At 40.7% G+C, this 23,777-nt stretch overlaps 1 protein-coding gene across 1 annotated transcript in view; it reads right to left on the bottom strand.

Moving 5' to 3' along the window:
• nbeab (neurobeachin b) overlaps positions 1–23,777 on the bottom strand; it is a 181,965-nt gene that overhangs the window by 66,612 nt on the left and 91,576 nt on the right. The window contains exons 30-37 of the mRNA XM_034548212.1: positions 23,063–23,220; positions 21,523–21,646; positions 20,654–20,773; positions 19,758–19,885; positions 16,046–16,107; positions 12,090–12,154; positions 9,998–10,106; positions 7,772–7,938 (exon numbers count right to left, since the gene is read on the bottom strand). Coding sequence (XP_034404103.1) covers positions 7,772–7,938; positions 9,998–10,106; positions 12,090–12,154; positions 16,046–16,107; positions 19,758–19,885; positions 20,654–20,773; positions 21,523–21,646; positions 23,063–23,220 — 933 coding nt within the window. The remainder of the gene's footprint in view (positions 1–7,771; positions 7,939–9,997; positions 10,107–12,089; positions 12,155–16,045; positions 16,108–19,757; positions 19,886–20,653; positions 20,774–21,522; positions 21,647–23,062; positions 23,221–23,777) is intronic.

Genomic DNA, 23,777 nt, shown 5'->3' with positions numbered 1-23,777 from the left:
TGTGGTAACCATCTTTGTAAATGATTATTTCAACATTAGTAAGGACCTGGGATAATTTTATTGCTTGCAGCAAACCATAATGCACGTGGACTAGCATTAGGTTACTAAGTGCGGCTTGTTCCGAATGTGCACTTTCAGGATCTATTTTAAAGCCTTTATGTTTCCTTTAGAGGGAAATGCAGCAAAAACAAGTCTTGCTTTAATTTACCCAATCCAGTGAGGCGTAATACAAAAGAAAGTGATGATTCAAATAATTAGTGTGCAGTTGACAGTATGGTAAAATGTGATTACATCAGCATGGCGTGAGGTTCATTTTAATTGAATTTTTAACCAATTTGTAAGGAATATGGCATAATTTGGTTTCATTTTGTTGAACTTTAAAAGCTAGAGTATGTGTATATGAAAGCACAGTCCAATACCCACACAGAACATTAAGTACATGCCATAGTAGAACAAAAGTATTTTAGCTTCCATCTACAATGTTGCCTTTGCCTCTCTATTATAAAAAAGTGAAATGCTAAAAGCAGCCACCCAGAACTCCAAATAAAACCTTGGATCTGGTACTTTAGGAAGATATTTTTCATTGCGTGCAGGACACAGTGAGGCCTTGGCAGGCAGCCGTCTATTGGATTGTAGGGTTTCTGCCCCATTCCCTGCCACAGTGAAGCAGTCTAAACAGATTAAAGTGTTACAGGGGATCACATCATAAAATACAGCCTCCTTGCTCCATGAATATAATATCTACAAAATGTCAGAAATCAAGAGGCTCAGGAGACTTAGCTGGGCTCTGACAGCAACAAGGGCTCAGTCTCAGTTAAGTATCAATCAAAATTGAGTCCATGTGCGCACGTTGTATGCACAAAGTATCATGATTCGCTGTATGTAAAAGCGAGACTCAACGCCTTGAGCTTGTCCCTTGTCAATCTCCCTCAAAGCTTAACTGAGGAAAAGAGAGATGTCAGTGGATTGAAAGGAGAAACCCACGTAAATTATATTGTAAATGCAAGATTACACAGTGTGAAAAATGTAAATCCACTCTAGGCAACTGGGAGATTACTGTTGAAGATTATGTCCCCTAATTCTTGCAAATAGACAGCAGATGCCGGTGGGGGATAAATCCGCCACTTTGAAGATTTTCTTATAACAGTATTAACAGCATTTGATGCATTTTATTTGGTCTGCTTAAGAAAGCTCATTTGAGACCAACTGTGGTGCAAGCCATTCATTTGTCTTTAACAGCAATCAAATGCACAACATGACAAACCCTCGAGTTACAATGACTGATTCCTGAGTTGGATGCCAACATTTTTGATGCATCTTCCCCTTGATCTGTGCTGTGCAGATGGTTTCAGTTTGAATGTGGTATTCTGCTGTTTGAATAGGACCTGTGATGTTCTAGACTATGTGGTAAGTGCTTGACCGGATTTGGATTGTGCCCAAGTGCTGTGCTGAAGGAACCTCCTCTCTGTGGGTGGTCCAAAAAGTGCTCCGGAGGATTGCATCCGTGATGGAGATCTACAACTGAGCTGTCACACAAGGAATTTCTGAGATGGCGCACAAGCCACCAAACAGCACATTCAAAGCATGATGGGAAATAAGTAATAAGGTTAACTTCACCCATCATATAATAAAATGGTATCTACAAGTACATACACACACACAACTGGTCATTTTGGAACCATTCATAGAAAGCTAGTCATCTGTAGTGGCTGTAAAAACAACAACAAATGGTCCAGCATTCTTTATTAAGCGCGGTCGGCTTGGGACCTCCTATTTTTCACATCAAATGTGTCTGGCTTCATGACAACCATAAAGAATGGCTGTGAACTGTCCTCCTAGAAACTGCCAAAATGTATTAGTCCCGTCAGCCATCAATCACCCAAATGGATTTCAAACCGCATTTTAAAAAGCTAATTTTCCAGCACTGATAACCTACAGGAAACAGGAGCACCATTATTTATGGATGCTTTCAGACTTGCTAAGTGCAGTAGGATAAATGTGTATGAGACCTATCGTCTATTCTCTTTTCTTTCAAATAGGTATTTAAAGAACACCTTTCCTCGAGGAGCCAGTGTTGAGATTTTTGAGTTGCCAGATCTAACACCCCAGTCTACAGGGAATGTGTTTTGTTTGTAAGAGGAAAGGGAAAGCTGACAGGCATAATTCAAAATAAGATGGGGAGGAAAATAAAAGGATTGATAACAGTTTTATAGGAAACTATGACATCCTTCTAGAAGAGAGAGACACTTTTGACAGCTGAAGAGAGCTCATATTAGATTAAAAGGTGATATATTCTTTGTGCTGCTGTTATAATAGGGCAACAGAGACCCTTTTGTTTTCGAACAATAGTAATGGTGTTAAGAGTAAAAAGTTCAAATTGAGACCGTACAAGGAAACAAAACGTGCCGTTACTAGGTTAAATGTGTTTGTTTAAGGCCTAAATTGTGTGTCTCACACAAGGCTCAGGCCAGTGCTCCATGTTCACTCAAATTCATGCAATTGCCCTGTAAAATAAAATCCCATTCGATTAAAGTTAAATCATTGAAATAAAAGCGATTACACAAATCTATTGTCAAAAGCAATAACTACCGTCATGTTTTTCAAATAACTTAAACCAGAATGGCATAAATGCAACATGTGCAGGGCTGGATTGCAGACATAGGAGGATCTCATGGTTAAAGATTTCCTTTTTATTCTATTTATGCTCAGAGGAGATTTGTGTGAGGCGGTCAGGAGGAAGGACAGGGACATGCTGATTCAATAAAACACCATTATATTCCTTTTAAAAGCTTCCATTGGTGACATGAGTAGGGGGTAATTATAATAAATACCCGTAATCAGTGACAATTCTATTCAAAAGGCGCAGTGACTGGTTTCCATCACACACACACACTGGACACTGGTCAGTTTTTAGTGCGACTGAGGACAAGTGCTCTTTTCTTTCGTTTTCAGTCCGACTGAGTTACAATGTACATGAGGAATTAGTTTGAGATGCCAGTAGTGATGACAAATTAAATAAGACCAAATAATTATTTAAAACCTGACTATAAAATAAACAAAAGACCTAGTTCATTGATTCACCTAACATGTACCTGCCCAAACATAATCATTGAGGTAATTCTGGCACCGATATTGAGTACAGAAATGTAAGAAACCAACTCTCATTTGACTAAATCACATTACTTAATGGAATCGGTCCTTCGATGACATTAAAATTAAAACCAGATATGCGGGTCTGTGATGATACAGAAAACCATCAAGCATCCAACAGACACTAAAAACAATGTCTGTCAACAATTGCATTCTTTCTGGAAAGCATTTTTACAGCCCATTACTCATACTGCTGCTGGATAAAACATTTAAAAGAATGTTTTGTAAAAAGACACTGCATCAAAAAGTTGTAACTGGAAACCATATGTGATGAGCATTTCTCATCCCACTGCTTTCAAAGAAACCTTAAAACTAAGAAAGAAACACTCAGAAATGACCTCTGTAAAAACACATCAAGTTTGATCATGCGTCTGTTGAATGACAAGTGTGAAGTGACTATATGGTCAACATCATGATCAAATTATCGCAGAGGGATGCATATGGTGCACACGATTTTCATCTCTTTAATTCATTTCCTATCATCACTACACTAAACACTGTTGGAGAAGATAAGATTCCAATGGTTCTCGCTATTGGATATGACTTTTCTTTTGTAGATTGAGAGATAGAGCATAGACACAGGGAGGAATTAGTATTGGACAAAGGCGAAAGGGAAACAACACAGCAGCAACAAGATTAACTCCAGGTCATCTGGTGTAATGAAGACAGACGTACGCGATCAGACGAGGGATGAGGAGCCGTACTGTACTGTCGGTGAACTCCCATGGATCGCCAGCTTTGTGGATCCCCATCTTTCATCAGAAATGGGGCACAGTCAGACGATGCCCAGTTCAATTTCAACACCCGGTGAAATTGATGATTGTGTGAGTGGGCCTCTTTCCAGAGATAATTAGCACAGTGTGCAAGGTTAAGAGTACCCCACAGGACTAGAGCCTGCTGTAGGTCAAGAACAAATGCAAGCGTAGAGAATATATGCTTGCAAGAACAAAGGAGCATCATGTGATAAGTAAGATCTAATTAAAATGGAGAATTACAAACATTATAACTTGCAAGCCGTTATAAAAGGAGCGTCATTTTATTGAATCCTCTCAGACTGAAAAATGAAAGATGCTCAGCAGAGGACTAAGTTAGACCAAAAATAGCTTTGGGGAAAATGGGCATAACAGAAACCTCTAAATTCTGCATGCAACCATAACATTGGCACTTAGAGGTCTATTACTTATATATCGATTTCTAGTATTACCTAATTATACTATATTCTTACCAATTGTAACAGAATACTAAACATTGGTGACAAGAATCTATTTATTTAAGAAAGCGAAGAAGAAAACACGCATTTTGCTACTCTGGATGTCAAAAGGAATACTATTTTTGAATTATATATATTATATTATCATGATGATTTTTGTTCATATTGTCCGGACCAACCAGAGACCTTGGCCTTTCTTTTACGCCCCAAAGGGGCCATCAGACCTCGAACCCTCTGAGGCTATAAAGGTGCTCCCCCTCCCTTGTGCTATAGGACTTCTATTAGAATTGATAACCCTTTCAGGCAAGACCAAATACTCTGTGCGCATCGTGAGTAAAAAGGTTCATTCCATCACAAAGTTATTATCCACGGGCAGATTGTTACCATTCATCAAGTGTAAGAGATGAAACTCACAGTTAGTCAAGGGAAACGGCTGTTTCACTGCCTTGCCACAGATCAATATATGCCGCCATTTTACTTTCTCTCCTCTGCTAGAAAAAAGTAATTATACAGAAGAAATGTTGACAATCAATAGACTAGTCAGGTGAGGTTAAGGTCTGCTGTGGGGGCCAGCGAAGGCTCCTCTGTCACCTGTCACTGATGCTGCCGGTGTGAACACATGGGAACAAAGGGAGGTTTGTCTCCATCAGCCCCTTTTACATTTCTGTTAAGGTGGTTGTGTCGAAACAATTAGTAAGCGAGGAGGGCTGGACAATGAATGGTAGAGAATGACAAAAATAAATGTTGACTATTTTTGTTTAAGTTTCACCTGTACGTAGGTGTGCCTGGGTATCTGTGTAAGGCTACATCGCCTGCAAATAAAGTAAAGGGTGCAAACTTCTATAAAGAATACATTGTTTGAATATGTGTTTTAAAAACATTTCTGTCATGCAAGAACATTAAAAGGACGGAGAAAAAAAATGTGATTGCTGTATAATTCTAAAATTGTATTTAAATAGTTTCATGAGTTACAGATGTTTGATGTGTATGACACATTGAACAGTTGCTTCCTAATTTACTCTTCCGTAGTGTGAGAGAACTGCAGAACAAGAGCGACTTATCAGAGTGAGTGGTGGACGTTATTCTTCAATGAATTCATCAGCCTCGCCTTGACATCTACTTTCACTTCAGACGAGCCTGAACTTTATAATCCACTGGCAGGGTTCAGAGGTCAACAGCAGAGGGGACCAGAGGGCATGAAAAATCACTCTCTCCCTGGAAAAAACTCTGACATCCAATTTTCAACTTGATTTATCAGTGTAAAGCTAAAATTGATAGTGTGTCATTACTGGGCAGGGAGCTGTCTTGGAAAGATGTATCAAAGCCTCCTCATTTTGATTTAGCGCGGCGGATCAATACAACCCTATACTGTTTCAATTTGAGGAGTATTGATTTTCCCATGCTGACTCTATACAGGGGCACATTCATCATCAAACAAGCATATAGTATGATCTAACAGGGCACCATAGGGTCTGATCTGCTTATTCTTCACTCAAATTGCATGACTGCAGAGCAGCTGTTTCCAAGCCTTGCACAGAGCGTTTCCTTTTCGGCAGCTGTTGTCGTGGAAACACAGTTTCTTACGCCGTTTTCCACAAAGAGAACAACGGCTCCAAGTTTATTTGCCTTCAGAGATGCAGATGTCTGTAATTCAGACAAAAGCAGATTCATCTCAAGTCAGACAGTTAAATCGTATTCTAATGAGCACCGCTCTAGGACCAGACTGGTAAACTATGAACATTATACTAGTTTCTGCCCCATAGCTTGCCTGAGAATAATTTTGTTAAGGATAATAATTTAGGAGTAAAAAGCAACGCAATTTCCACACACACACACACACACACCTGCTTGAGGGCTTTATATCTTACAAGAGCAGCATAAATGGGAAAGTTAATGTAGCATTGAATAAGACTAGGCTGCTGAACTGCAACACTGCCTTGAGCTTGTGAGCATATTGCTTCATTTTTCTTCACCAGCAGGTTACCATTAAATTTGAATTTGTTGGAGGTTTTGCAGTATCATTTACAATACACCCACGCTCAATAACCTTTTGTTTCAATGCAAATGCTGTGCCTCTGAGAGGCTCCATAAATATTTGAACATGAGCCCAGAATTCAATGCAATAGATTTTGTCACGGGTCCTACCGCTGAGGTTCAGTCAGTTTTATGAAAATCTGTACTTTAATACTGTAGCCTCCTCAGTCACGGCCCATACATATATATTTATTTTGATTTGACAATATTTAAAAAACAAAACAATTGTTTGACAATAGTTGGAAATTAATCACAACACCTTAATAGTTTAGAAACTTAAACACTGGGAGTGAACAATGCCAAAATACAAACACTTGATATTATGAAGTAAGTAGATACGGTGTGCCACAGTGAATAATCTCATGGATCCATAAAAAAGAAAACCGAATGTAGCTGCTTTTGACAGAAGTCAAAGACATAAAAATATAGCTGTAAAAAATAATTACGCCAGCTATAATATTATATCGTATAAAATACTGTATGAAATAAACCCAATTTTAGCAACCATGGTTGAACATCTGCATCGTATTTTCAAAATGTAATAATAAAACCAAAGCTACCGTTTCAGCGAAGCGGCTACGTTTGTTTTGGCAAATCAGCAGTGGTGGTTTGTGCCTTTCAAGGGACCTGTCTTGCAGAATGTAGCTCACAGCATAATTAGGTATTCTGATTAATGTTTGGGCGAACATGTTATTGTCTGACTGCACATTTCTGCATCCGAATCCTGTGATTTAGATTTTTGACGAGTCTGCAAGTAGCAAATGAAGCTCCCCCATTCAGGCTTTTTAATAATTGCTGTAACAACAGATACATGTGAACATTCACAGCTCTTAGCTCAGTACAACATACTCACAGGACGTTGTAACACGTCTGTTTGTCCATTATGACTAGCGCTTGATCCGGCCACTTCACTCTGTATCGGTGGGACCATGTGGAAGCAGGTGAGAAGTGGGAGGCAGAGCAGGAGAGCCTGCGGTTATTTTAACAGGGCCCATGGGGAAGTCTGCAACTACCACCAGGTGCTAGACTGTGTTACTGAGAGGGTCAATGGATGCCTGGACAACACTGCAGAAACACCCCAACCCCCTTCTTCCCCCTCTGCTATCCTGGTCTGTCGGAAGACTGGCCAATCAGCTGTCCCCAGGGGATTAAGCCACTCCACACTGTAATTGCGTTTGTTGACCCGATCGCTGACCCTATCGGATCCTGGGAAAATGACATTAACTGGTGGTCCAATCCCATCACTGCAGAGTTTTGTGTACAGGTAACTTCTGTCCTCTAGGTTGGACCTAAGGTTGAGCAGCTATGGTTCACGTTCAAGACTTAGTGGGGCCCACGTTGGTCTGAAGGTGAACTTGTACAAGTGTGAGGGCTTACCTTTGGGCCAGAGTCCCCCAGGCACTGTGCTTGTTGGTGAGGATGTTGACGATTTTCTGCTTTAACTGGTTGGCTGTCACGTGGTCTCTGTGTTTGGCGGCACTGATTAGGTGGTCACACATGTTCTCTTCTTCTTTTCTGTCAGCAGTGTATTGGGCACAGTTGGACTGATTTGAGATTTAAAACAAAGGGGGGTAAATAAAGAAAAACAGTGTGAACCTTGTTGTATATTTATGGCTTTAAGTACAGTATCCACTGCCAAAAGTGATGTCTGACATTATATTAATAGCATTTGAGAATGTTTTACTTGAATAAAGCCAGAATAATATATACCCTCTAATGGAGCATTTGTCACACTGAAGAATGTTATGGCTTCATTCAACACACTTGAGTGCATAAAGATATTAGTGGACAGCTGAGAGATATATTTCTGCTCCCTTGGAGGAGTGTAGTAAATCATGGTGAGCACATGAAGGCAGTCCATTCCCTAACTGCGGACAGATGAGGCTCCCTGCTAGGTAGCCGTGGATGGTGCTATTAGAGGGGAAAGGAAAATACTCTAATAGATCCACAAAGAATATAGTCTGTCAAGGTTAACAAATCTACACTGACAATACATAGAGGAATATGTTATTGTCCCCTGGTAAAGGAACGGAGTCAAATGCATGCAGTCATTTTCCAGAACAAAATGTACCATAAGGACACAATGCCTCCTGTAAATTGCAAACATACAAAAATAGGAACATTGAAGATACCATAGTCCGAATAATGTTTAATATCCAAGTGTCTGAATAAATGATATGAATTGGCCTCAATATGAAGAATGGCGATATTGGTTTTAAATCAATTTCCAGAAGTCAGTGCAACTCCCTCAGTGTTCCAGGTGGCTAAAAGTAATCTAGGGGAGCACATCTGACCTTATCTTTGCTGCTAAAACAAGATTGTCTCACGATGCCACCCTGGGGGAACCCTTGCTAATATTCAAAATCTAATTTGCTAACAGAAGCTGGAAGGTAATTGAATTTCCTGTTTCAAATTTGAATTCTGTCAGATATTATACTTCAACATATTCTTCATGCGGCAGATAACTCAATCTCCACTTGTCAACTCACATCACCACGTGATGCAGTGACAAATATCAAATGTTATTTATCACTTTAAAGCATATGACGCTTTGCCCTGACACCAACTTAATTGTAAAAATGTCTTATCTGCGTCCTGAATCTTCAATCTTGGGGAGTGGGTAATAAAGTAACATCAGACCTAGATGAAAAGTGTAGGCTGTCTGCCGTTGGCAGATAGAACGGATGAGGCCAGGTACACTTCCCCCTTCCACTGACATTGCATATCTAGCCGTCTCTTCCAGTTTATCTAGCAGGTCAAGGATCCTCGAGAACTGTATATCAAGCAGCTGTTTGAGGATGGCTGCTTTTCCCAGATAAGAAACTCATCACTGCTCACATGTACCCGCTGCTAACAGAGGTAGTGGAAGTGTGTGTGTGTGTGTGTGTGTGTGTCTTCTAATGTTCTACAATAACCAAACAAACTATTTTAATAAAGGACAGCTTCTTTATATTTTGCCATCAATCTTTGTGGCATGTATTTGCTGCATGTACTAATTTGCTGACCAGCTTGCATTAAAAAATAAAGCGGGCCTTGTTTTTCTTTCTCACACTTTCTATAAAGACGACCATTAATGGAAAATGAAAGCTGAAATTCTTTCCAAAAAATGTATATTCCAACATTGCTAAAATCGCGTTTGAAATATGAATGGTTTAATTTGGTCCGGGTAAATACAGACGCAGTAGGCTGCTAGGAGTTGGTTGGTAAATATCAGATGAAAATCATCCTAAATTAATATTAATTATATTTCCCTTTGCTACTAGCAATTCAATTATTTTATATGAATTGTAGGGGTAAGGAGTTAATCCACAGGAGGACACAGAGGGACACAATTACTGAGCATATAGACATGAAGGAGATTTGTTTTCTCATTTACCATAACTGTTATTACTATTATGTTGAGTTCAACAGAGGATTGACAATATATTCTATTTCTTTACAGGAGATAGTTAACATATTAATTTGGAGAATCGGTGATCTGCAATACTGCTATTCACTGTTGGTTATACTCTTTTGTACAATATGTTGTCAGTAGTATGATGTAAGTAATGCCCAACTTTACCATGTAAGTTCAGATGCAACAAAGGATGGCACAGTTCATACCTCAAACTCGGCGTGTTTGTGGACGTCCTCTGCCCTCTGTCTATTCAGGATGAACTCGGCCTCGTTGGCAACCCGAACTATGTGGTCCTTCATGGCATGGCAGAGCAACCTTTGATATTACAGGGAAAGACAAAGGAAGAGTAGATTTATACACAAACTATCATTAATAAGGACATTTCCAGTTCTTTATTAGCCAAAATATGTTGTAATGACACCCCTAAGGGAGGAGCAATGTTAAGGCAAATATAGTTAGTCAGGATTGTGCAACATTCTGCTGGTTGAAAGAGCAGACTAGTAAACAGTATCATTTGTCTGTGTTAAATTGCAAGGCTGCAGGTCAGTGACAGTTTCCTCTGTAGCATTAAGGAGGGAATGGGGTGTCATTAGAGCATTGAAGCCTGTCTGGCATACTCCTGATTGACTGAGCATCCCTTCCCACTGACCAGAACATCAACCCAGTGCCTGTAATACTGACAAGTCAGGCCGTGAACAACTTCTCACATGGCTGACTCTAGAGGCTGCGTGGTCTCCACCCACATTCACATTTAAATTCCACTATCTTTAATAATTGAGAACACACTGGCTACTATGTGCAGATTACATGCCATTTTACACACCATTAGGTTAGCTTTGTTTTAATTAAAGCAGCCCCTGTTCCTCTCCAGTGCTTGATACAGATTGTAATTTCCCTCCTGTCCCAAGGAGAGGCAGTAATCCCGAGGCTGCATTCATCAGCTGCTATTGCCTCTTTAATTGTTGACAAGCACCCATTAATAGACAGACGTTCACTGTTCAAAGACAAAGGCTGAGAACGCCAAGCTTCATTTTGAAACTAAGATGAGAAAGCAAGTTGACGAGTGATATTTGGAGACTGAATTAATACGTTTGCGTTAATATTTTAGAGAAAGGTAACACTAATCAATACTGGTGATCACTCTTGGCATGGATGTGACTTATATTTAGAAAAATGTGTTCAGAGGTTGTCACATAAAATCAGAAAAAAGTTTGTTTGTGCTCTAAACAAAAACAATATTGTAAAAATGGTCTTTGGAAGTGTAACATGTGCTTGTGTATTCTAAGTGTTTCTCAAAGCACCCTATATTTTGTATTTTTCTAGGTCAACAACATTGTGATCCCTGCATCTTTTGCTTTTGAGACTTTAAGATACTGTCTTAACAGTGCTGTGTGCATACAAAAATACTGCATGTATTTGTAAATGCTTTACCACGAGTAAACCTAAGGCAGTTCTCTCACATAGAGAGTGGCTTACAGCTACAGTCATGCAAGAGAGGGCAGTGGCAATATTAAAGTCAAGTGATTCCTTTACTATCAGACCTTTCAGGCTTTTTTCAGTATGTTGGAAAGTGACTTTGCTTTCAAACAGCTGCACCATGAAACAGAGGAACAGCACACAACTACCTGATGTATCTGTTGTCACACATACTAATGTCTTTGTCGGCCACACCTTGTAAGGCAAACAGATTTACCAGAGTCTCGCTACCTCTAGATCTGTCTAGTTAGACAGAGCAGGTGTGCAGAGTCTTGAGTAACACAGAGAAAGTATGTATCCGTCAGCAGCACCCTGGACAGCGCCGTGTGGGCCTACTGACTGAAGCTCTTTGTTTCAGGGCCAGCAGGGGACTCAGAGAAGCATGGCTGGGCTGCAGCAAGAGCCCGGGCACAGAGAAGGTCTGGCCAGATGGGTCAGCAGATGGGCAAGGAGGCCTGATCTGCTCTATAGAAAACCCAGAGTCTGGCCACACCCACAGACGAGGGGAAGAGGGAGGGAGACAGAAAGAGAAACACAGACACTGGGAAGTACAGTATGACACCCACAGACAGAGATATAAGAAGAAGGAAAAAACGATAGGAGAGGGTGACCGCTCTTTAGTGTTGATATTCTTACTTCATCCAGTCGCCACAATCATATTTACCGTTACCCTACTGAGCCACCAAGAGGTTTAGAGCTAATCTGTGCCTTGCCACCTTTTTATGTCACCAGGGCTTTTTTTTTTGAAGCACATACTAATAACGAAAGGGGAAAAAACACTGCTTGGCTGACTTTATGTATTAAAGTGAATGTACATATTACCTTCCTTCGTTGATTAGCTCAATGAAAGCAAGGCCAGCGTTCTTCTGAATTGAGTTCTGCCATTCCTGAAATTAAACAATTTATGATTTGTTACTTTGTTAGAAGATCTACATTTTTTTTAATGTTTTTGGGCTGTAAATGGGTTATTCAAAGTTCAAAAGAGAAGCACAATATAAATACATTCTTATAATCAATATTATATATGGAATAGTAAAAAATGCATGTCAGTACAGCAAGGATTACCCAAAAAAGGCAGAAAAGCTCAAATAATACTTTGTCAAACAGCTATAGTTCACAAAACAGTAAAAAACACAATGTTGATCCAACAACAATATCTTTGAGAAATGCATGACAAGAATCACATTTCATCATCCACATACATTGCACATTTCAACTGTAACCTAGATTCCATGTCATAGTTTGTAATTCAAGTGGGTAAATAAAGCATTTAGTGGATCTGTCCTTTGAGAAAAGAATTGTGGCTATAAAAAGCTGAATTCCTGCACAGTGTGTGACCACCCTTTCTTCCTATGTGAAAAGATCTGTACACACAGGAGAGATGTAATTGTAGGATGAAACTGTATCCTCTCACTTAAATACAGCCATTTCCTCTGTCCCTTACAGAGACAGATTGTACTGCAGTGTGCGCCTGGAAGGGATCCGAGCCCTGGGCCAGTGCTAGCACTTGCTGTCTCACAACATGTTCTGGAAATGATTAAAAAACAGTTTGAGAGTGGGCCTTTCACTGTGGGAAATCCAGCTCTCCTGTACCCTCACTGAAGTGCAAATGGAAGACAAAACAGAGAAGGTCACAGTTCAAGAGGAGGGAAAAAAGAGGAAAAGTAAAGGACACAGGTGTTCAGTCCTCTGGGCTACTAAAGTATATGGAACTCCTGACTATTCACTTTTCATAAAGGAGCCTTTAAACTAGACCTATACATGTCAAATTTGCAGACATTTATATTATTGTAATTTCCAAACATATGTGGGGGTTTACTCTGTAGTTTAGGTGCGAAACAGTGATATACACTGCTTGTTCTATGTCAATGTCTGGACAAGGTAAGCAGCATTTGTTGTGTACAGTACCAGAATAAATGACATTATTATGTATGGGCATGTGTTTTTGTACACAGTTGTCGTACCTGACACATAGCGGTTCACGCTAGAGTACACAGTCTGACCCTACAATGCGTTAAGTCAGGGAGATGGTGCTGACAAACTGCAGAGCATCTGGTATCCAAATGTTCCTCATGACCTCCGTCCTGCTACAGTATCTGTCTGGAATAAGCTGTTCTTGATTTGGACAGGGATCGTGTACGGCCAGTCATCTGAAGTTCCACATTCACCATGCTCACGTGACAAAAATAAATACAGAAATCAAGGCAGATGTGACACTGGGGCATTGTCAGGAAAATGGCAGTAGGTCTGTGGAGGTATTGCATGAACTAGTCAAATTTGGTATCTTGTCTGAGCTATGCTTGTTGACAGCTGAGATGGCACTTCAGAGGCTCTCTTTTTTTCTGGAGAACAGAGCTCCCAGAGGAGGCTGCCTTTGAGTGCATGAGTTTCCTCTGCTGCCCATTTGATGGGAATTAGACATGACATGCAACTCATTAAAAAAAAAAGATGTAGTCCTTGATGTAAATGCAGACCATGACCAGAATGCAACACCTCTGGCTGGCTGTTGGAAGCATTTTTAGTAGCTTTTTAAAAATTTTTTAAATGGAATTTTAAAAAAGGTGCATGAATTGAGTTGTGGTTCTTTATAGGGCTTGGATCAGCAATAAACTGAAAAACAGCCCAACAGTTACCTACTTACATATTCAGCAGGTGTGGGCAAAGTTTGCATTGGTCATGTTTCAGGTAAGCTGATAAATGAAAGTCCAATAGCTACTAAAATAGTCACTACATTTTTACTCCTGAGAAAAATGACTTCACACCTTGCTGACATTGTATTTGGCTTTGAAAAGATTGTGAACCATTTGTTTGCCTGAACAACTGCTGGAAACTAAACTAAACTAAAGAGTACATTATAGAACTTGTGTGGAAAACCAAACAATTTGCTAAAAGCTGCTAAAAAGCAACACTTGGAAATGATGATGTTGAAGGTTCCCTTTGAACAATGCTACATATCCTTCAATAATACCACTACTTTTATGTCAGACCTAAACCCACACAACAGTTGTCTGGCCTTGAGAAGATTTTCTCTCCTCCCACTTTCATCTGAAATTCAGCGGGGCACTATGTATTTGTGGTATTTCAATCCACCCTGTCAGTGTGCACGAGCATTTGCGTTTATCTGCTCTGCTCTGTTATATTCTCCACATCTGGAGGTCTTCCGTCACTAAATCTCTGAGGCTCCACTCTTGATCCCCCCTGTATGTTTAAGCTGTTACAAGAAACAGAGCTGCTTGACCTTTTCATTCAGCTGCCCAGGCTGAGGAGAGACACACAGTGTCTGCAACCGTGGACAGCCACACGATGATTGCTGTGATTAGTATGCATAAATAAGAAAAAGGCAGATCATTAGCACTAATTCATTCATAAAACTGACAGGTCACAAAACAGAGAGGGACTAAAGGTCAGATAAGTGCCCTCATGGCTGTCTTAAAACATTAATGTTGAAACTTGTGAGGGATATGTTGAAGTTGGCATTTTATAATGCAAGCACTTGAGATACAGTATGTAATACCAAAGATAATAATATCAGTCAGAGCAAACATATCTGCTTGTGATAAAACGGCTCCTCATACATATCGGTGTAATATGGAGGACACTGATAAAAGTTATCCATCATTACAGAGTGATTTCAAACTCATAGTAGCTGGCAGCATATCTGGATTAATCACTGATCATGCAGCATTATAATACGCATATGGCTCATCTCTATTCGAGAGGTTGCATAAGGACACCAAGCTATATGGTCCAGTTTCAAGCCCTCGCTGTCTGATCGATATCTCAGCCTGGATTTCATCCCGAGAGCCCCTAATGGCAGGAACCTCTGGAGCCGCAGTAATGCTATCTGTGTAAAGGGGGGCAGGACTCAGACCCTTAACAGCATGCTGACGCTCTCATCTGCAATAAATCCTAGAGTTTGAAAAAGCAACTTCCCAAAGATACTCGACAGACAGAAAAGCGGTGCAAAAAGGAGCCTGTCAAAAACCTTTAAAAGAGCAACAATAACTCAATGCTGGCTGCCCTATTTATATGTTCTTTGGAGGAACTGGATAATGGCCTCCACATAACAGAGGCTGAGCTCCTTGCTGAAGAGGGCTTTGGACTACGGATACCACGGAGCGCACAGAGTGGCAATCCACCTCCTCAAGGCTCTGGCCCTGCAGTCTGGATCCACAAAGAGGCACCAAGTAATGGCTTCCTTATGGGCTCTCGACTCAAGACTGATGGGCTGACAGAAGGTATGTTAAATATCTCCTGTTCTAACTGCTACATCGGGGCTTTGACCTTCTCTAAAACAAGGGCTTAACAAGAGATTCAGAGGGTCAGCTCGGAGGTGATCAGTCACTGGCAGCGTTGCACGAGGTGGGGCTCATTCTCTAAAAGACAGCTCTGGATTAAAGCTCTGGGGTGTAGTGAGAAAGTCCCTGGGTTCTAAGAGTGTCTGTATGTCGTCATCGGTTTGGTTAATTTGCTTATGGAACATTTTACAAAAGAATACATCTTCAAATCAAAGCTTTAGTGTAGATTGAACGACTTGTTATGACAGTGCCCTTAACATTTAACCAAAGCATTCGCCATAAAGTTAAACATTAACAAAGTATCTGCAGTTTTGCTTAACATATATCTTTTAAAAAGTTAGGTGTCTGAAATAATTATGTTATCAAGAGAAGCATCGTAGATGAAGGCATATAACAAAAGTAGAGGGGGGACTTAGAGAGGAAGACAAAGAGAGGCTGGGAAAGAGGATCGTAAAGAGGAGGAGAAAGACAAAAACTCACCTGAGAACAAAGCAGCATGACGAGCTCCACTACCGAAGTGCTTGACTTCATACACACTAGGCCTGAAGCAAAAAACAGAGGAACAGAATTATATATTAACTATAAAGGGAATATTTAACACAGAATAGCTGTGGGTATAATAATTAGTTCTCATATCATCAGTTGTGCCACAGTACAAGATAATCTATACATTTAAATATTACCATTTAAATTTTAGTTTATATTGTTTTTGGCATATGGTCAATTTCAGGAAGTGATACATCATTTATAAACCCCTACATTGTGCTTTCGAGTTGCCCTTCATAAAACTGTAAAAATACTAATTTGCATGAATACAGAACAAAAAAAGCACACGCACACACACACACACACATTCTGTAGACTGTGAGCCGCACAAGCAGACAACTCTTTAATGAAACAAGGGCAGGTGTGAAAAGCTCATTTGCAGAAACAATGGTTGCAACTGGTCTTGTATTCTGCACCTCCAACTCCTTCTGTTGCACTTTGCGAGAATCATTAAGTGAAGAATGCAACTCTCCAGGACTCATTAAAAGGCACACAGCTTCCATTGTTCAATGGGTGACGAGCAGAGGAGAATTGAATACTCTTAATCTAAGATTTCAGTTAATATTATATTAACGTTAAGTTGTGCATTGTACAGTACAACATACACACAAGTACTAATATGAGTTGCACTATTGGTAGTAATCACTATGACTACATTCTCAGGGAGTGACATATTTTAGAGGGGGAAATCAGACCTTAACTTGATGACATATAGAGTAACAGTAATTTAGGTTACCAGGTTTTTCTATATAGAGACAAATACTGGACAACAACAAAATACATCAGCTAATATCATAGCGTGATGTATTGACATGGTTTTGCTTGTGTAAATGCTGTGCAATTTAACAAAGAATGCAAAAATATTCAGAACTCTAGACGAACGGATCTTTTGGTGGCTGATTCCACCCCCGCCTCTATTCATGAGCGAAGAGTGTCTGAGGGAGCGTATTGCAAATACTCTGAGAGGATGTGATCCTCCTCTTGTACGCAGAGTGCCACTGCTGACCTCTTGTTATAGCAGTGACATACTGAGCCATAAGTCAGACCAGTCTGACACAGGAGTCAGGTGTCCAACTGACCCTGGCCTTGTGCTGGTAGACAAACTAAATGCATTCTATTTAAACACGGCCTGCCAGTCCTTTCCTGTAAACAGGGCAGGGTTAAGGCACGGGTGAATGTGGCATTGTGGGGCAATACGCCGGCAGGCTGGGCCACTCAGGGGACAGCAAGAAGCAGGCGGCAGGCATCACAACAGCAGCAGTGTTCACACACAGGACTTAGCCACCAACTCCAAGTGTAAAGCTCAGGGTGCACTCAGCATAATTGCCGCAGTGGCCACGTCTGCAGGGGGGTTGAAGGAATAGGGTGAGGCGAAGGGGCACACGGGGCACCGGGGGGCTTGACCTCGGGCAATCTAAGGAGTGATGGATGACTGGTAATTACTGGTAAATGGAGCGCCTTTGCACTACAGCACAGTATTTCAACTGTGAGGCTGGGAATGGCCAGGAAAAAAAGGAGAAAGAGAGAGAGGGACAGCTCCACCATTTGGACAAACACACTGCAACTGTGACAGAGTGTCTCGAATAGCATTGACGATGTACAGTACATGCGGTGATTCTGCGGATTTGTTTTGTCAGATAAACCTGCTAATCACTAATTCATGTCAGGAAAAGGGTGCACTTTTCAAAAACCCAGACAGGGTTAAACACGTCTGGTGAGGAGCACTGAGGCCCGAGCTGTCTATCCACGACCTTGTTTGTGGGGTTACACTCTCGGCTCAGCTCTGGTTTGTCAGCTTGGTCAGTCTGCTGACAGACTTTGAGTGAAAGGGTAACAGACATATTCACACTTGTCAAGGCTGCGCTACCTGATTTTGCATTCTTTTCCCCTGAGTTTAAGTAAGTAGCCTTAGCCACATGTGCATGGTATACCCACATGGCCATCTACATATGGATATATTAATGGTATATGTTGATGTATGGAAGAAAAAGTAAATGTGGCTGCTATTGGAACTTTAGTTGCAGGAATGGAAACAGCCTTAAATGCTGAATGTCTGGAGATGAGAACTTAATTAATCATTTCACCAATCATTTCTACAGGATTGGGCACAATAGCATAGAATACTATACAGTAATGGTATCAAATTATAAGAACCCAGCTCAGAAGTAAGCCTTCCGAAATGTATTTCTCTTAAAGCTTCAATTAAAAAAATACAAGTTCTGATAAAAAGCTGCTCAATAACAAAAAATAAACACAGCATTTACTATTTTATATATTATTTTATGTTAACAGTGCAAACACACAAGTAAACTGCTCAGGAAAGTGGACACGTGTCACACAACTTCTTTCTGAATCCAGCTTTCAGAAAGTCATGGCAATGAATTCTTTCAGCCCGCTGTCATTCTCTGCATGTACTTCTGAAACTAATATTGGTTTTACTTCCACTTAAAAGAAAAGACAGAGATATAATTTCACTTTGTGCAAACTGAAAGTCAAGAGTCTGGAGGCCACACACATGAAATGTCTGCAGAAACAAGTGTGTGTGTGAGTGCGTGTGAGTGAGTGAGTGAGTGTGTCCTTGTATATGCAAGCCAAAACAAGCATTGGGTATGGAGTGGCAGAGCACACACATGCAGGCAGACAGTCCCTGAGGTTAGGCACAAGTAGCACTGTGAGAGACTGCCAACCTGGGGCCTGAGGAAGGCACTGGGAGCCTTCACACAACCACCAAGAAATACGACTGGAGCCCAGAGTGGAGTGAAGCAGAAGGATCACACACACACACACATACACTTCTGAAAACACTGTGCACAACCAACCAGCCTAACCACCACTTTCAATATATGCAATGTGACTGCTCCAAAACTTTTAAATAAAGTCATGAGGCTTCTATGTTAAAGACATTCATCTTGAAGGCCGTTTTATTGTGACAGAGATTACCAAGTCTGTGTCAAAACATCCATAATTCCAGGTTGCTTTGCAATATCGCATCAATTTATCAACAGACTATTACTGCATTATCTCAGAGACATTACTTAACATTTATCAAGGTCTCTTTAAGAATATATACTTTATTTTTCTTGCAATGTAATTGGATTTTGGTTAGACTGTGGAGAAAATCTGCTCGATTCTTTATGGCACAAAACAGAAACACTTAAATATTTCCTACAATCACAAAAACCTGACAAAAATCCCTTCCCATATGCTAATTCTGAAAAAGAAAATATATATAATTTTTCCAAAAAAGACAAAAATCCACCAAGTAGCAGGGTGACCCAAGATTCTAAAAATATCACTGGCACGAGACAAAGGCCACCAATTATTTCAACATGACATCTGTTGTGACTGTGAAACACTGATGTTTAAAAATACTACATCTCGGAATAATCCTCAGTATGTGGAGAGAATCAGGAGGAAGACAAAACACACAGACGTCACAAGATGAATGAAAGGGAAAGCAGATTTAAATCAGAATGTGACAGACTCCCAGCTTGTGTGCAAAATAGTGACTCTCCTGTCAACACCTACTACTGTGTATGCATCCATCAATGAGGCAGCCGGTGTAGTACATATATGGTACGGTGAAGGGGGGCAGGACTCCACACACACAGCCTGGGGAATAACATGCACGACACAACATCTGTACCTTCTATGAGCAACTCTTGCCCATGGCTGCCCAGCAGGGTGCGTGACAGAAAGGGTGCAAAGTCCACGAAGATCTCTCTCAGCAGGGGGGCCACCTTCTCCAGGGCCCTCTCCAGCTTCGTCGTGATGCTGTCAAATGAAAGCACATCAAAATCGAAGTCACAAAAGGAGATTAGACACCTGATAAGAGTGGAAATGCACGGGAGGTTGTGTTGTGCCCTTTCATTGAGGGTAAGAGCAGTGGTGGCCTCATAGAAAGCCCAGTGCACATAGCCAACACCAGCTAGTGTGTAGCCAGACGGACAGAGTCCTAGTGGGTGCAGAGGGTAACCAACACAAAAAGGATGCAAACCAAGCTGAATATGGTTGCAATCACCGTATATGTCAATACGATTTTATTTTATAAACATGTTGGCGATGCTAACACATGTTTCTTTGCATTTAAAAGGATTTGACAGCAGTTTGTTTGCATTCTTTGTTGTGACATGTTACCAAGCTTGCACGTGGGATAACAGTTGACTGCATAGGGAAGTTTATTATCTCCTACACACTCACTACATGCTGCTGCCTGACATTATCCAAGCACCTCAGACAAACGATGAGCTGGAGTCATGCAACAAGTCAGACTGTATACAAGCAGAGATACGACTCAAGCTGCAACGTATCTCTGTGCTCCTACGCATGTGTACAAACACAGATACTAGGCAACATGAGGAGAGTAGACGCTTGTTTTCCCAGCTAAGATGGACAGAAAGCAGCGGGATAGAGAGAAACAGAGAGGGAAGGTTTGGTTTAGGATTTGTATGGAGTGTGCAGTGTAATCTGCTTTCCTGCACCCTGGGAAAACACAGCAGAGGGATGACAGGGGGTCTAGGTGGCTAACATAAATGTCCTTGCCTAAGACACTGGCCTGCATCTCTGGAGGCTGCTTGTAATCCTGTCAGGGAGCTAAAGGGTTTGAGCTCAGGAGGTGTCAGTCTCTGGCGCAGTGGACACTGGTCCACTTCACAAAAGGCACTGAAATAGAAAGAAGAATGAAAAATTAAGCCACAGGCAATACTTGCTTCATGTTGTTTTGTGACTTAAAAGGTTGGGCTCATGAATGAATTATGATATGATAAAACACACAATTATACTCATATTTATTTGGTATTTTCAGTTCAGCTGGATGTTTTTTTCCCCCTCATCTAAAATATAAGACTCTGCAGCCAGACAGTAGGCCGACTATCATTGACTTCACAGTTACGCTAAGTGATGTCGGTTACTGCTGCCATGGCAACTGAAAAGAGAAAGAGAGAGACTCTGGAGAAAGACCTGGTCTCCCAGCAGTCCTCGGGCGAGCAGGACTAAGGACGTCTGTCACAAACTATTAGAGCAAGTGAGGAAGATGAGTCAGGGTCACAACAAGATAAACACACAAATAATTAGTCCAAACGTCACCATGTTGTTCACAAAAAAAATGATATCAATTGTTAGGTTGTCTTTTGTTTTGATAATGCAGAGGCCAAGACAATTGTTTCATCAAAGGTGAGCATCTAGACACCAATGTTATCCATCAAATCAGATCAGGTAAAATAATCAGTTTTAATGGAAAAGCAACAAAAAAAAAAAAAATTAATAGCAGAACATGTTGAGGAAAAACAATGTGTTTGAAAGCTTCATACACAACTCTGTGTATGATTTAATTGTATAAATAAGTCAAACAATTTGAATAAAGTGAGTTAATGAACAGAGGAAATGGTTGAACAGAAAGGGCCCTTTTGTACCTCATGTTTTCTTCTGTGTCTTCAGGCATGGGGACCACCGTCTGCACGGCCGGCAGATTCTTACTGGTGGCTCCGTTGACGAAACTGGAGGCCGAGGAGGTAGCGGGGGCTGCATCAGTTGCTCCTGCAGGTCAGACCAGCAGAAACATGCAACATTAGCAGAAATATTAGGTCCAAATATGTGTATTATTCTGTTTTATAATCTTTAATCATTTTACAGAGGTGAGGACTAACTTTTAGGTAATTAAACACATTACATTAAATATATGTGCATTATATATAATATTGAATATGTTAATATAATTAATTCAATAATAGTAATAATAAATCATTTAATATGCGTGTTTAATAAAAAAAATTTTTATTAAAGCATTACATATGTTCTTCACCAGAGGCTGTAAATTCCTGTAATTGCACAGAGTAATAATTGAAAAAATAAGAAAAAAAGAATAGGAAATCTGGCTCGACAGTGGACTTTAGCAGTCAGCGCAAATTTCAACCAAGTCAAACAACTACAAACTTGGTAAGAGTGTCACATCGTGCACCACATATTTGATTCAATGTAAGAGCACCGACACTGGTTGCGCAAGCTGGTGTCAGCAGCAACATATGGAACTATTTTGCTTACTAAAGATGACAAACATGAATAATAAAATAAAATATAAAAAAATTGCATCACATAGTTAAATATTACACTCAGTTTTGTTATCAAAGCCAAACATAGGCTACAGTGACAGCAGCAGTTTCACGATAAGCCCAGAGTCACAAGTATGAAATCATTCGGTCGAAACCAGAGCGAGTGAGATCATGGGGTCTGGGTGAAGGCATGTGGCTTCAGTCGAAAGCTCACTTTGACTTGGATACATTTCTCCCATTCCTTGAGAGGCGCTCAGAGGAGAGGCAGTTTTTTTATTTTTTATAGAGCACATTAAAAAAGGTGTTTGAGCTCCTAATGGTTCCTGGTGTTAAGTGGGTCCTATCAGAGGCCCAGACTACAGGAGCCCTGAGGTGGAACTGGCTTAATGCAGCAGAGACTCAGGAGAAGCATCGTGGCAGCAGGGGGAGGAGGGATAGAGGGCTTGTGACAATTGCACAGGAGCCCACATTAGACAGGAAAAGCTGTGCGTACAAACCATCTTCACGGTTATAAAAAAGGCATTTGTTGAATATATAATTCAGGTAGATGTAACTGGAGCTGTTTGGTTTGGTTGTTCGGGATCAGGAGGAATACTTGTGGCTGAAGGAGAGCAGTATTTATTTGACAATGCACAGAGCTGCTGCAGATACTGATAGGAAGGTAAATAGGGCCATCTAGTGGCAACACTGAGCCCCTGCAGAGGCATACCAGATCACATGATCCAGTTGATGGAGTGCTTTGTTTCTATTCTTAGACTGGCATCAGACAAAGCAAGGGCTTGAAAACGAACAGTAATTACACAACATGCTCAAAAATAGTTTTATTTTAAATTAACCACGTTAGTAGGGTGGAAATCAAGAATGTAATTACAAGCACATTGCAGTAACCTTGTGCTTGACCTACCCGTGGTGTTGATCATGCTTCTGGGGTTCGCAGAGGAAGCAGCAAAGATGTTGGGGGTGCTGCCAGCTGTCAGCCCAGAGGAGCTGGTGCTGCCACTTCCCACTGTGTTAACTATGAGGCTGCCAGGGGAGGTTTTCTTCACAGGCACCACTACACTCCTATAGGAAACACACACTATACTTGATTCACACATGCACGTACAAGTTGCACTGAACAGAAAGAATATTAGAAACAGAAAGTCAGATCTTTGGACTGCACTACTTCAGAGAAAACAACTGATACTAAATGGATTGAAATGGGGGCAGTTGAGTGGCACAGTAAAGAGGAAAAGATTGTGTAGGACACTTCCGAACAAAGTGCCCTTGAGCAAGACACTGAAGTCCCAAACAGCTCCAGAGTGCTGCAGGTAGTAGCAGCCGATTGTTGGTGAATACAACCTTTTTATTTTTGTAAGTACACAATGTTGTAGATGAGCACAATAATTTGGAGTTTGCAAACTACCAGGGGTTCAAATCTAATCAGGCAGCCATACGTAGGTTAGCTTTAAGACAAATGTCCCAATAAAACGGACTCAGTAGATCCAGCGTCTGAAACTGAGGCCTGAGAAAGAAAATCCATGATTTCCTTGACTTTCAACTGTTGACTTTCTAATCATCCTGTTTGTTTGATTGATTTTTTTCATTAAAAAAAAAATGAATTCATATTTTAGAAGCAA

The sequence above is a fragment of the Cyclopterus lumpus genome, chromosome 13 (genome assembly GCF_009769545.1).
Source record: "Cyclopterus lumpus isolate fCycLum1 chromosome 13, fCycLum1.pri, whole genome shotgun sequence".
In the NCBI taxonomy this organism is placed as follows: domain Eukaryota; kingdom Metazoa; phylum Chordata; class Actinopteri; order Perciformes; family Cyclopteridae; genus Cyclopterus; species Cyclopterus lumpus.
This window is presented reverse-complemented; position numbering and strand designations above follow the sequence as displayed.